Source organism: Podarcis filfolensis, assembly GCF_964270895.1.
Source record: "Podarcis filfolensis genome assembly, chromosome: 9".
Lineage (NCBI taxonomy): Eukaryota > Metazoa > Chordata > Lepidosauria > Squamata > Lacertidae > Podarcis > Podarcis filfolensis.
Genome location: NC_139610.1, coordinates 65,005,060 through 65,020,399, shown reverse-complemented (window position 1 = coordinate 65,020,399; position 15,340 = coordinate 65,005,060). Strand labels below are relative to the sequence as shown.

Genomic DNA, 15,340 nt, shown 5'->3' with positions numbered 1-15,340 from the left:
AGTCTTTTCGGTTGACCATGAAACTGAATCGATACTACATATAAAGGTTCTCTGATCAGAGGTCACCAATGTGGTGCCCGTGAGCACCAAGTGAGCCCACCAGTGCCATCAGTGGTGCCCATGAAAGATCTCAGTAAATATGCCTTCAAACATCTACAATGCACAATGGATTATTTGCTCTTCCTGTCTAATTCTTATAGTTCTTTAACACCTCCCTCCAGGAAACTCTGGGAATTGTAGCCCTGTGAGGAGAACGGAGGTCTCCTAAACACTCTCAGCACCCTGAACAAACTATTCTTTCAGGGAAGCCATGACTACTAAAGTGGCATAATAGTACAGTCATACCTCAGGTTACAGATGCTTCAGGTTGTGTTTTTTCAGGTTGGAGACCACCAAAACCCAGAAGTACCGGAATGGGTTACTTCTGGGTTTTGGCGGTCATGCATGCGCAGAAGCACTAAATTGCGCTTTGCGCATGCACAGAAGCACTGAAATGCAACCCGTGTGTGCGCAGACGCAGGTTGCGAACTCTGCGGGTTGCGAACGTGCATCCCGCATGGATCATGTTCACAACCCGAGAGTCCACTGTATTGTAAGTGCGTAGTGCAGACTGGGCCACTGTCACATTGGTGTGGCAACAACGTTAAAGGGGAAGCAAGCACAGAGAGGATTTGCCAAAGAAATGCAAGTCTCGCCCATTTCCATCTCCCAGGTAAAATGGCTGTAGCTGCACATAGCCAGATTCCCCAAGTTAAACAAACACCATGTTTTTTCTGCTGCTGGATTCATCTCGCCAGAGGACTCTCCTCTCCTGTGCGCTCTCAGAATTCAGAATTAAATCTCGCCTGCTTCATCCAGCCAAAGATCAAGCACTTATGTAGAATATTAAGCAAACACCCAGCCATTACCGTTATTGTTTGGGGGATATGTTTAACTAGAAAAGAAGCGCCTGGAGGGAATTGATGAGACATCCAGAGCTTTCTGCGCCCCATTATACAACCGTGCGCTTCTAATAATCTCTTTTCCCGAATGAAGATTACTCTGTCTGGGTGAGTGAAATATCATCCGTGCAAAATTAAAAACAAACCCCCGGTTCTGCAGGGTAGCAGGCTCCACACTGGGCGCTCATGTGCAAACACCTGTGTCCCTGATATTACCTGCTAGACGGGAGAGAGATGGAGCTCCAGGATTTGTTCAAATACATAAAAGAGTCATGAATATTTCATGGAGATTCTGGGGAAATATTTTTGCAAGGGTTGCCTTGCCGACTCGCTGCGTATCCCAGCTCAGCATATATTATTTGTCTCGTGCTCTCCCTCGGATACTTGGTACCGTTAACAGCATTCTGTCAAATATAATATCAGACCGCAAGCAGTACAGAGCAGGTGCGAGAAGAGGGGAGCTGGCTAGAAGAGTTTCCAAACTGGACTCAAACTGGTTAGAACACAAGGCGTGCTACATACAGCTCCCACATACACTCCAACATTCCTCAGATGAAAAGAGGGACATTTCTCACTCCCCCGTCAACAGACCCTCCTTGACAAACACACACACACACGTTTTTTGTCATTCCCTCATGGAGCACTTCCTATCAGAAGCAAGGTAAGTGCCACAACCAACAGGACACAGCACACAGGCCCTCCATCGTCCTGAGATAACAGAGTTCTTAGGGGACCCCTATTTCCCTCTCAGAGTTCCCTGTGATTGGTTGTTAAACCGTTCTGGGAATTGTAGCTCTGGGAGGGGAATATGGACTCTTCTAGCAACTCTCAGTGCCCTTAACCAGCTGCAGCTCCCAGAATTTTTGGGGGGGAAGCCATGACTGTTTAAAGCGTACACTGCTTTTTGAATGCATGGTGTGAATGTGGCCATGGCTCTCCCTTAGGCTGGGAGACAGTGACTAGCCCAAGATCGCCCAGTGAGCTTCAGGGCTGTGTGAGGATTTGAACTCTGGTCTTAAACCGACACACTAACCAAGCCGCCACGCTGCCTTCTTGGCTCTTTCCAATGGGATTGTCAAATGGAAGGTTCAGAGCGACAGATAAAAAGATGGGCTGGAAGAGGGAATTGTCTTTGTCAAAACCAGATAGCTGGGGAGACCACAAGGCTTCAGAGCATGTTATTACCAGCCCCCTGTCATCATAAATACATCCATTATCTTTCTTTTATTTTAAGCCGGGTGCCTATTTCCAAACGTCCAGTAAGACTCCCACTCAGATATAACAATTTGGCATCCTCTCTCTCTGCCACCATTATTGTGCTATAAAATGGAAATAAAATCCCAGAAATGGTGTTATCAAAATGCGAAGGTGGCATGAATATTAACTCAGTCATTGCGTTTTCCCTTCCCCGTGCAATCGTCTCGAAACAGAAGCACCAACAGTCTCAGCAAGGAGAAACTCAGAACCAGCCACTCAGGGCCACGTAATTTCAAATGGAAAGAGAGTTTACCTTTCCATGAACTGCAGCCTGTCAAGTTTCCAATTCTTTCTAATCTATTATTTAATTACAGAAGCTACAAAGGCTTGAGTGTAGCTGCAGGGTCCCCTCCCAGAGGCTCAGCGAGATCCTTTTTATCATTTGAAGAAGAAAACTTTCAAGTGCAGGTGGGGGGGGGGGAATTCCACTTACCCTTTTGCAGTCAAACAGGGACTTTTCATTGGCCAAAGAGTTGAAAGGGGAGGTCTGGAACAGAAAACGTGGAAATTCTTTTACAACTTGTCTTAAGACCCTTTTCCAGAAATACATTGTTGTTATTACAAAATGCAGTGAAAGAGACAGGACATTTGAGAATGTAATATCCAACAAATACAGAAAAAGGACATGATTTCAGTGACTTTAAAAAAAAAATCACAATATAGTTATTTATAAAATATAAAAAGCCCTGATAGATCATATTAAACACTCATCTTGTCCAGCATTCTGTTCTAGGGGTGGGTGGGAAATTTTACATTTGATTAAGTTTGAGTTTAAAGGCAAGCTTAGCCAATTTGCCCTTCCCGAAACAAGATGCAAACTGAAATACAGCTTTAAAATTCACACACCTCTGAATTTTGCAATGCAGTTCTTCAGTCAAGTCATGTGCACGAAACGCATATATTAGTGTAAAGTGTGCATATAAATGCCTATATTGGTGAAAAGACATACAAAGATGCTCTATTTAGAGGAAATTGCTTTTTTAAAAAAAATGTTAGGGGGGAAATGCACACACAAAGGAGTATATTAGGGGAAAATTGCACTTTGGTGATGATGAAGAGCAGAGCTGTGGGGAAACTCAAATAAAAAAACAGAGATAAAGGAGATGTAAGTGGGAGAGACCCACTGGGGGAGGAAAGTGAGTGCAGAGGGAGTGGACCACCCCCAGAACCACTATTCCAGCAGGGTGCCATCGCGGAGGCCCCCCCTGGACATGCGCTGTGTACTCCTGCACGAATCAGGCATCATTCCCCTACAGGCAGTACGCCATGACCCCAGAACATGCGCCACGCCCCTGTGGGCAGTGAGCCATGCCCCCAGGATGCATGTCACGCCCCCCAGGAGCACCAGCCATGCCCCCACCTGCTCTCCGCCCCCGGTAGCGGAGCATGCAGCTTCACCACTGGAAAGACCCCCATAGCTTGTGCAAAAGATCCCTATCAGCTCTCACTGCAGGTTCACACTCCAGTCTTACTTCATATTCAGAGAGAACATCTTCAGACATGGTTGTGCAGCTAAGTCAAGGAGAGTGAAAATGTCTCTGAGGTCAGCTCTCTCCATCTCTTCATTCTGGGGACACAGGGCTTTTTCGCATTAAATCCATGCCAACACTTCCATGTTCATCCAAGAGTAAGCACAGCTACCTGCAATGTCCCATTTGCAAATGACTTAAAAAGCATTCTTGTGAAACAGCCTGCAGGAGGCCAGCCACAAAATTGAGCATGCACAGTAAAAGCAGCTTTAAGTGGTTTGGTTTTGACACAGAAAAAACATCCATGTGCTGCTTTTAAGTCTTTCGGCAAGCCTCTCACAATAGGGACCTCTCTGTCCTAGAATCAAATGCAGCACCGAGAATTCCAGCACAGACAAAATTCATAAGCAGCAATCCAGCTGTTCTTGTGTGCATAGAGAGGCTCCAAACTGTGCATAGAGCTTTGTGCACGCAGAGGCGATTGGAGGTGCTTCAATGTCAGGAACAGCCCTGTGCACATTGATGCACATAGATCTGCTTCTGACATCTAAGAACATAAGAAGTGCCTGCTGGACCAGAATCGTGTTCCCACAGTAGCCAACCAGATTCCCATGGGAGGCATGCAATGAGAACCCAAGCACAGCAATAATCTCCCCTTCTGATATTTCTAGCAACTGGTATTCAGAAACATATACTGCTTCCAACACTGGAGGTGTAGCCTTATTAGACTTTACCGACTGGTGGGGTCTGCATTGCTCCCGGGAGGGAGAAAGGAAGTCAAATGACACCAAGGTTGATTCAGAGAAAGAGTTTATTCTGCTCTCCGGATAGCAGAAGGCACTTGTGTGGTCAGTTCACAGCAAGTCCAAAGAAATGAGAAATTTCATGCAGTATATATATATCCTCCAGGCACCCTCTCCCCCCTTCCCCAGGAATCCAGCCACGTCAGCTTATACACGCAGGTTGATATTGTTACGAAAAGGAGCAATGCTGGCTGAGTTCTCCAGATGGCTGGAAAGCCAAACAGGATGTTGATGTTTTGGGACTGTACCGTGGGAACAAAGGGACAGTCTATTCTGTGCACTGAGCACCGGATGTTAGCTCAGAGTGTCACATGACCCTGTACTGGAAGTACATGGAAGGAGTTATTCTCTCTCTGCTATTGGTGTTAAGAGAGTGCAGACACGTTTTCTCTGTACTGCTGGAAAGACAGAAATAAAGGCATGTAAATATATTTCTGTCTGTCTCTCTCCCCTCCCTGGGAATGAGGGGGGGGAGTGGTGTGTTCTTCTCACGTTTGAGGAGAATCGCCGATAGTTATCTCGCCTTGTCTTGCCGGGAGTCGCTGACGGGGGAGATCAACAAGGAATCCAAGCCGGGCACCTGGAGAGTGGCCATTTCCTCTGACTAAGGCTTGAATTCCGACAGATATCACATATGTTCCTGCTCCGGTACTCTTAACCATAAAAGGGTTTTCCTCTTCCTGTACTCTTGACCATAAAAGGTTGTTCCTGTTCCTATACTCTTATCTTGGGGCAGGAGGTCACAAACTCCTGGCACCGTTCCCGGGTCTCTTGTCAGACTTGACAAGGTCTGTGCGTCTTTGTGGTCTTTGTGGTCAGGATGTAAGATAAGACCCAGACGTGCCATCCCTGCTCTACTGGAACTGGCAAGGCCACTCATTGCCGTCACGGACTGATAAGGGAGAGGGCTTTGAGCACTTGTTTATACAGCTGGGTTTTCTGTTTATACATTGACTCAAGCTTCCTGAGCTTGAAAAGCTCAAGTTAATGCATTTTAGAAATGCTCCCTTGGAGGAGGAAAAATGGGGATTTTGGGTCAGTTTCAAACTGACTGCACAGAAACCCATTCCTTCCCCCTTCAGAGGGAGAACATCAGCCATTGGTAGCCTGATCCCCCACGAATTTGTCTAATCCTCTTTTAAAGTTGGTGGCCATCACACCCTCTTGTGAAAGTGTAGTTAGATTAATAAGGAAGCTGTGGGCATTGGATTTTTCAGAAAACTGTGGGTCAGAATGATTGCCCCTGAGTGAAATGGAAACTCAAGCCCAAATTCAATAGCTGACCTAAGTCAATCTGGTGTAGCAGTTAGATAAGACTGGAAAGACGCTGGTTTAAGTCCTCAGTCATCCCTGAATCTTGCTTTGGGACCTTGAGCAAGTTACTCTGTCTCAGGTTTTGCTACCTCAAAGGGTTGTTGACCTTCCTGGAAGAAAAGTAGGGTATAAAATACAGTCATCTTCTCTACAGTTGACATTCATGTATGACTGTGTAAGCAAAATGCCTTCTTCCATGCAGAAGAGGGAGGTATCAGCAAGACTTCGGTAATCCTATTGGGAAATGATATACAATGAATTGAAGAAAATGTTAAAAATAACTTTTGTAAAAAAAACCAGAAGCCTTTTTATTAGGTATTTTAGGTCAAGACATACCAAAAGAAATAAGGACTTTTGTATGCCACTACAGCAGCAGGAATGTTGATTGCACAAAATTGGAAGACTGGAGAAATACCAACTAAAGAACAATGGCAAGAGAAGTTGATGAACTATGCAGAACTGGCAAAAATGACAGAAAGACTAAGAGAAAAGGACAACAAAGACTTTGAAAAAGATTGGGAACCATTCATATTACCGTATTTTTCGTACCATAGGACGCACTTTTTCCCTCCTAAAAAGCAAGGGAAAATGTGTGTGCGTCCTATGGAGCGAATGCAGGCTTTCACTGAAGCCTGGAGAGCGAGAGGGGTCGGTGCGCACCGACCCCTCTCGCTCTCCAGGCTTCAGGAAGCTATCCGCTAGCCATGGGAGACCCAGCTCTCCCACGGCTAGCGGAGTGCTGCATTAATCCCGAAGCTTGGGGCGTGCGGAGCTCAGCGCGCCCCAAGCTTCTGGGTGCCGGCAAGGTCTCCGCTAGCCGTCTAGCGGAGACCTTGCCGGCACCCAGAAGCTTGGGGCGCGCTGAGCTCCGCACGCCCCAAACTTCGGGATTAGCGCAGCGCTCCGCTAGCCGTGTCTAGGCTGCGGATGGTAGCCTGCTTCCGGGAGCGTTGGGCGCCCTGAAAGCAGAGCGCCCGGCGCTTCGGGAACACATCCGCAGCGTGGGGAGCCTTGCAGGAGTTCCCCGCAGGGCTCCCCACGCTGCGGATAGCAGCCTGCCGCCCGGCGCGAGGGGCGCCCTGAATCAGAGCGCCCCTCGCGCCAGGCAGACATCCGCAGCATGCGGAGCCCTGCAGGAGTTCCCCGCAGGGCTCCCCGCGGATAGCAGCCTGCCGCCCGGCGCGAGGGGCGCCCTGAATCAGAGCGCCCCTCGCGCCAGGCAGACATCTGCAGCGTGGGGAGCCCTGCAGGAGTTCCCCGCAAGGCTCCCCAAGCTGCGGATAGCAGCCTGCCGCCCGGCGCGAGGGGCGCCCTGAAGCAGAGCGCCCCTCGCGCCAGGCAGACATCTGCAGCGTGGGGAGCCCTGCAGGAGTTCCCCGCAAGGCTCCCCACGCTGCGGATAGCAGCCTGCCGCCCGGCGGGTGGGGCACCCTGAATCAGAGCGCCCCTCGCGCCAGGCAGACATCTGCAGCGTGGGGAGCCCTGCAGGAGTTCCCCGCAAGGCTCCCCAAGCTGCGGATAGCAGCCTGCCGCCCGGCGGGTGGGGCGCCCTGAAGCAGAGCGCCCCTCGCGCTAGGCAGACATCTGCAGCGTGGGGAGCCCTGCAGGAGTTCCCCGCAAGGCTCCCCAAGCTGCGGATAGCAGCCTGCCGCCCGGCGGGCGGGGCGCCCTGAATCAGAGCGCCCCTCACGCTGGGCAGACACCCGCAGCGTGGGGAGCCCTGCAGGAGTTCCCCGCAGGGCTCCCCACGCTGCGGATAGCAGCCTGCTGCCTGGCGGGTGGGGCCCGCTGAAGCAGAGGGCCCCGCGCGCCAGGCAGACATCAGCCAGCCCCACAAGCTCGGGGGACTGCAGGGAGGCGCAGCGCCACCATCCCGCTGTTCCTCGACCTGGTTCGGTTTCCCTGACCTGCTTTTGGGGGGGAAATAAAGGGGAAATTTTTTTCCTTTATTTTCCCCCCAAAAAACTAGGTGCGTCCTATGGGACGGAGCGTCCTATGGTGCGAAAAATACGGTATATTTGCAGAAACAAAAAAAGGCAATTGACTTGATGGCAGGATTTAAATAAACATTCACATTATTAGCATCAGAAAATGTTTGGAAGATAGTGAAATAAGATGATGTATTTAATTTTATTTTTATGTTATGTTATTAATAACTTTTTCTGTTGAGAGATAGCAAAGTGGGTGAAAATAGAAACCAACCAGAAACACAAGTTGGGGGAAGTCTTGGAGGGGAGGGAGGGAGGAATATATAGTAAATGTTAAGAATTTGAGATGTATATAATGAATGAAAATGAAAAATGAATTTTAAAAAAATAAAAAAGACTTTGCAGAAACCCACCAAGCTACAGGCCCTTCCTATTTCTGTCTGGACCTGCTAACACTAGGAATATTAATCGTGCAGAGAGCTCACAAAACGTTCCAGCGGGATTTATATTTGCTGACTAACGGCCATCATCTGCCTTCCATTTAGTTAATGAACGTTTGGAGAACTCTCCGATAATTATAGAGAAAGTGGATGGGCTATAATGCAAACCATCAAAAGGATCGCCTTCTCTTACTTCTTCATTTAATGCTAAATGCCTCTAATTGCTCCACTTAATTGCAGGACAATATTTACTCAGCAGGGAGAAAGGACCTTGCCAGCAACAGAGGCGGCATGGCTTTCCGAATGGGAATCAGAACTTTGGAATCTCCTATTCATTTAAAAACAAAGAAACCAAAACATCACTATGATATTCAGGGCCAAACAGATATTTTGGGGTTAGGGTGGGGGATTCTAAATGGCACCCACCCCGGGCTTTTGAGCAAGTCTTATTCATGCCAACTCAGGAGTCCAGCAATGAGACTGTCCTGATAGATAAATTCATCCAACGGGGAACAATTATCTGTCTCCCATTTTGCTGCCTTTAATGATACTCAGGGTCTGCTATCTCCTCAGCTTCCTTGCCAGTCTATGTCCTATTACAGGTGTTGTTGTTTAGTCGTTTAGTCGTGTCCGACTCTTCGTGACCCCATGGACCAGAGCACGCCAGGCACTCCTGTCTTCCGCTGCCTCCCGCAGTTTGGTCAAACACATGCTGGTAGCTTTGAGAACAGTGTCCAACCATCTCGTCCTCTGTTGTCCCCTTCTCCTTGTGCCCTCCATCTTTCCCAACATCAGGGTCTTTTCCAGGGGGTCTTCTCTTCTCATGAGGTGGCCAAAGTATTGGAGCCTCAGCTTCAGGATCTGTCCTTCCAGTGAGCACTCAGGGCTGATTTCCTTCAGAATGGATAGGTTTGATCTTCTTGCAGTCCATGGGACTCTCAAGAGTTTCCTCCAGCACCTTAATTCAAAAGCATAAATTCTTCGGTGATCAGCCTTCTTTATGGTCCAGCTCTCACTTCCATACATCACTACACTAGGCCGCAAAGCGGGTTGGGTTGCCCCTGGTCCCACTGCCGCGTCCACACAGTGTTGACTCACTTCTCCACAATGAAATGTGGGTAAAGTTGCACTGTGAATTGCGTGGCGAGTTCCTGGCCCACCCACCCCCCAGGTGGAAATAATGACACGTGACACAATTATTAAGGTTAATGGGCTAAATAAGGCCAGAACTTTATCAGTTACAGGTGATGAGCGGTATTGGCTTAGGCATTGAGTCCTGCTGATGCACATCAACAAGGAACTCTCCCAGGGTCACCGAAAGGGGCCCTAGGTCCTAACCTCCCTAGGCTTCAGACAGGGCCACGCCCCCAGAATCCTTTAATGGACTACCCTTCAATATGTGGGGCAGGTGATGGTGCTACCTCCCCTCTTCCATCTACAGAACAATACCAATGCCTAACCGCCAATACCCAGAAAGTTCTGACGATTTGCTACGAGGCAGGCGAAAACCAAGTGGCTGGTGCCAATTTGCCAAGTGGAAAAATTCCTACCAGGCCCCTCAATGGTGACCAACCAAGGTCCATAGCAAGGTCAAGGAACGAAAACCTTATCTGGGCGGGAGGGTGGGAAAAGCAGGATCAGCTGGCAGGCGGGGAAAGAGGGAGATCCCCGGCCACATACTGCCTTAAGTAGGGCAGGCCACGCCCCCAGAGGCAGCCAATTGGCTGGCCAGGGGATGACGCGGCCGGGAATCCCCCCAATCACGCGGGGCTGGGCTCCAGCCACCGTGCGCCTGGTGGGGCCGTGAAGCCCACAACTCCACCTCCTTTGAGGGCAGAAGAGGCTTTGCAGAATCCCCTTTGCAGCAGACTCTCCTCCATTTCAGCTTCAAAGTTATCATTTGGGTATTTGCTACCAAGTTCTGCTACTGAGCAGCCTCTCCTGGCTCACCAGGTGCAGCAATTTTACAGAATTACTCAGCTCCTTGTTATTTTATGTTGCAAGGCAGATAAGAAGAGTTGCATATGAGCTTTGCCATTGATTTATCCAGAGGTATTCTCTTCCTGTATAGATTTCTGCCCAAGGAACTGCTGCTTAGTTTTCAAGGCAAAGGTAGCCGTGCTCGCGCCAGGAGCAAACGAAATTCACCCTCCAATCAATAGCAGTTCAGACATAGTGACTTTCCAAACTGAAAACAGCACAACATTTTATCAGTCATGCCTGGGTGTGCTATTTATCTGCTCAGCACACACACACACACACACACACACACACACACATCCCTTCCAATATTACACAAAGTGCCCCATTTCAACCAAACTTCAAAATGGCAAATCCTATTACATCACAGATTAAACTAGACTCCGCCAGGACCTGAGGAATCAGAATAAAAGGATTACATAAGGCTCACACAGCTGTCAAATGCCCAAGAGAACATGGAGGCCTTTTTCCTGATTGCACTCAAGGGAATAAAAAGATCTGAACTGTTTAGTTGCCTAGAGATTGTTCTTTATGCCTCAAAATAGCTGCAGTTGTAGATGTTTCAAGGGAATAATTACTTGTGGTCAGGAAACCATTATCCCCACCCACTACCCCACCCAACTCATTTGTATATCTGTTTCACATTATATTTCCTGTCCTCTGAATCACATGTTGTTGTTGTTGTTTAGTTGTTTAGTCGTGTCCTACTCTTCGTGACCCCATGGACCAGAGCATGCCAGGCCCTCCTGTCTTCCACTGCCTCCCGCAGTTTGGTCAAACTCATGTTGGTAGCTTCGAGAATACTGTCCAACCATCTCGTCCTCTGTCGTCCCCTTCTCCTTTTGCCCTCCATCTTTCCCAACATCAGGGTCTTTTCCAGGGAGTCTTCTCTTCTCATGAGGTGGCCAAAGTATTGGAGCCTCAGTTTCAGGATCTGTCCTTCCAGTGAGCACTCAGGGCTGATTTCCTTAAGAATGGAGAGGTTTGATCTTCTTGCAGTCCATGCGACTCTCAAGAGTCTCCTCCAGCACCATAATTCAAAAGCATCAATTCTTCGGCGATCAGCCTTCTTTATGGTCCAGCTCTCACTTCCATACATCACTACTGGGAAAACCATAGCTTTGAATCACATAGTTGGAAGGAATCCCCCTGAAATGCAGGAATCTCAGCTAAAGGATCCATGACAGATGGCTGTCCAACCTCTGCTTGAAAACCCCAAAGGAAGGAGAGTCCACCACTTCCCAAGGGAGGCATTTCCACTGTCAAATAGCTCTCACTGTCAAAGTTCTTCCTAATGTTGAGTTGGAATCTCTTTTCTTGTAGCTTGAAGCCATTGGTTCAAGTCTTCTACCCTCTGGAACAGGAGAAAACAAGCTTGCTGCATCTTTCATGTGACAGCCCTTGAGATATTTGAAGATCTCCTCTCAGTCTCCTCTTTTCTCCAACTCCCTCAACGTTCCTCATAAGGCTTGGTTTCCAGACCCTGAAGGAGCGTCTCCACCCCCATCATTCAGCCCGGACACTGAGGTCCAGCCCTGAGGACCTTCTGGTGGTTCCCTCACTGCAAGAAGTGAGGTTACAGGGAACCAGACAGAGGTCCTTCTCAGTGGTGGCGCCCACTCTGTGGAACGCCCTCCCACCAGATGTCAAAGAGAAGAACAACTACCAGACTTTTAGAAGACATCTGAAGGCAGCCCTGTTTAGGGAAGCTTTTAATGTTTGATGTTTCATCGTGTTTTTAACATTCTGTTGGGAGCAGCCCAGAGTGGCTGGGGAAACCCAGTCAGATGGACGGGATATAAAAATTATTATTATTAATTATTATTACTACTACTACTACTACTACTACTACTACTACTACTTTATCATCTTGGTCATCCTCATCTGCACACATTCTATAACCCCTAGTGGTGCAGCAATAAAACTGTTAGCACACTTGCAAAGCTAAGCAGGGTCCAGTATGATTTCCTCGGGTGGGGAACTAGTATGTGCTAAGATTCCTGCATTGCAGCTGGTTGGATTAAATGACCAACCAGTTCCACAATTCTATGGTTCTATAAGCTAAAAGAGGGAAATGTAATGAAATGTGGTATACACATGCATACTTTCAAAACACAAAAATGTCCTGCTCACTGACTTAAATCGCATGCATTTTTATTTATTTTTTTATTTAAATAGCATGCAGTGTTTTCTTCACCAAAAATTTCACAGGCATTGCTGAAGGGCAGATAAAACTGTGTTGTGATCCACTTGGCCACCCTGCTCTGGAATATGGCCAGGTGCTTTGGCACTCTGGGTATTAACCTGGAGGGCTCCAGCCCACGTGTCTGCAAATGGAATTAGAAAAAAAAAGTAGGGGGAGGGCCTTCACTGTTCAAAATATTAGAAGAGAATCCGCACACATTCTGAGAGGCATGTATACAAACATTTCCAGAATATTCTGATTGTCAGGGTGCGTTAGGCTAAGCATGCACCAAACTTCTGATTTGTGAGTGGTGATGATATACTTGTATTATTTTGAGAGACATTTCATGCACCACTGCTTAGAAGGAGGTATGTATGAACACCGCCTTTTTAGATGCTTTGAATAGTCATGGTACCTTCAAGTACATACAGACTGTCACGGTCCGGTTCACAGGTGATCGAAGTCCCAGCAGCGGACGTCAGGACTGGGGGCAAGATGGCGGGGTGGGAGCAGGAACGAGGGTCCAGAAGCCAAGGTTCAAGGATCAGGAAGCAAGAAGCCAAACACAGCAAGCCAGGGAGCGTGTTGCTGTGGCAAAGAGCCGAAGGAAAATGCTGACCTTATATCCCTTCCCAGCTCTTGCCACCAGGTGCAGTGAGTTACCAATTGGCCTCACCTATGAGGCCGCACTTAACCTCTTCAGAGCAAACGTAGGAAGGCCCCAGTCCTGCAAGGTCCTATTTGTCACAGGGCCTGGCTCCTGCATGCACACCTGACACAGACCAACATAGACCATGTGGAGATAGCCTAACCATTGAGCTAATTACTGTGAGTCAGTCCAGAGCACAGTGCCACAGAATATGATAACCACATCCCCTCAATCAGCCTATATAGTAAAAAAATAAAAATAAAAAGAGCAGACAAACTATCGACCTTATGCTGAACTGATAAGTAGAATGAGATGCTATGTAAATTCAGTTTTCAGTTCTAAGGCATTTTAATGGAGTCCTGTTACTATGGGAAACGTGATACTATGTGTAATGAGAATGTGATATACCGATAGTGCCATACAGCATGGTGTATTGTAAGCAATACTATGTTGTGCCATTGTGCTACATTGTGTCCTGACACATTGCTATAATAAAGATGCAAAGGCGTATGTGTGTATGCGCTGCCAAGCCCAGGCAGCACTAAAGGGCAGATGCTGTCTCTTTCCTGACACATGGCGCATGTCCCCTTTCCAAGATACATGGAGTACGAGCACTAGCCTTATTGTATATCACAGGAATACATGGGCAAATCCTGACATGACTTAGAATCATAGCTGTCAAGTGTCCCTTATTTGAAGGGACAGTCCCTTATTCCAGCGCCATGTCCCGCTGCTGTCCCTTATTGATGGATGTCCCTTAAATTTCAAAGGAAGCAGCTCCTCTCCCTCCCTCCCTGCCGGCCAGGGAGGAGGGAGGCTCCAACTGTGTTGCTTGGCTGTGTTGCTCACCCAATAAGGAGTCTAAAAACGACTGGGGGGTGGAGCTTGCATGCCTTGTGTGTGGCTAGTTAATGCAAGCTGAGGGGGTTTTTGAATGCTGGGCGCCATTTTGTTGCACGTGCTGCTGCAAACTTTGCAGTGCAAAGCCAGGCCGGGGAGCCATCTTAAGTTGAGCCTGCATAGGCCTTGTGGTGCATGTGATTCAGATTCTATTCAGTTGAACCTCTGGTTACAAAGTTGGTTGGACAGTGTTCTCAGACCTACCAGCATGAGTTTGACTAGACTGCAGGAGGACAGGAAGACTGGAGTGCCTGGAACAGGTGAGGCTGCAGGTCCCTTATTTTGGCTGCTGGTCCCTTATTTTCAAATCTGTAAGTTGACAGCTATGCTTAGAATCTGGGCAAAACACCTGGGGCTGTATCCAACTAATGTATTTCACCAGTGCGAGGATTTCCACTTGCACAGTGCAACTCCCTGCTGCCATCGCTTCAAAACAGAAAGGACTGTTAAAAAACAAGGTCTCTTTCGGCAGAAACCTATTTCTGCAGAACAAATTCTGAGGCCCTCTCACCCCAAATCATGGTCCCTCAAAAGATTTACCTTCCACTCTGGGGATTTAAGTCCTGTGCAAATTACTTTGAAAGTGCTCCCACGCTCCCTGGAGTTACAAACCTTCCTCTTCTGCTTAAATCCTTAACGCAGCTCGGCCATAAGATTATCCACTTAAAATCAATTGGGTGCAACAGTCCTGCCTTTTCTGGGTGCACCAGATCAATTCTTGCCACACTTAGGAATGATGCATTGCATGGCGAGTTCCCGCCTCCCCCCAGTGGAAATAAAGACACATGACACAGATATTTAAGGTTAATGGGCTAAATATGGCCACAACTTTATTGGTTACAGGTGATGAGCGGTATTGGCTTAGGCATTGGTCCTAACCGACTATCCAGCTTCAGCCCGATTGCCTGAAGTCCGGGAAGGGTTAACCACCAGTAGGGGGAGTCCTGCTGATGCACATCAACTAGGAACTCCCCCGGGGTCACCGCTTGGGGGCGTGCCTTAGGCCCTCACCTTCATAGGCATCGGACAGGGCCACGCCCTCCGGAATCCTTTATCGGACTACCCTTCAATATGCGGGGGAGGTGATGCGCTTCCCCCCTTTCCATCTACATAACAATACCAATGCCTAACTGCCACTCAAGCAAATCTCGCCGCCAATACCCTCAAACCTGCAACCAATCCCTAATCCCAGCCATCAGTGGCAAAGAGGGAGACCCCAGGCTGCCCCTGCGTTAAATGGAGCAGGCCACGCCCCCCCAGGCCAGCCGATTGGCTGTCCAGGGGATGACGCGATCGGGATTCCCTCAATCGCACGGAGGCTGAGAGCCAGCCCCCGCGCGCATGGTGGGAGGGTGAAGCCCACAACCCCACCTCCTTTCTACGTCGGAAGTGGCTTTCCCACAGCATGAGCGCAATGCCGAAGGCGAGCGCTAAAACTTAGAAGACTCGGCTTCTGCTTAAAGAAACACCAATG

The 15,340-nt window shown here is 48.4% G+C and overlaps 1 protein-coding gene across 1 annotated transcript in view; it reads right to left on the bottom strand.

Annotated features, from left to right (window-relative positions):
* The window catches only part of RASGEF1B (RasGEF domain family member 1B), a 253,126-nt gene that overhangs the window by 195,375 nt on the left and 42,411 nt on the right, over nt 1–15,340 (bottom strand). Inside the window, exon 3 of the mRNA XM_083571443.1 lies at nt 2,632–2,685. Coding sequence (XP_083427569.1) covers nt 2,632–2,685 — 54 coding nt within the window. The remainder of the gene's footprint in view (nt 1–2,631; nt 2,686–15,340) is intronic.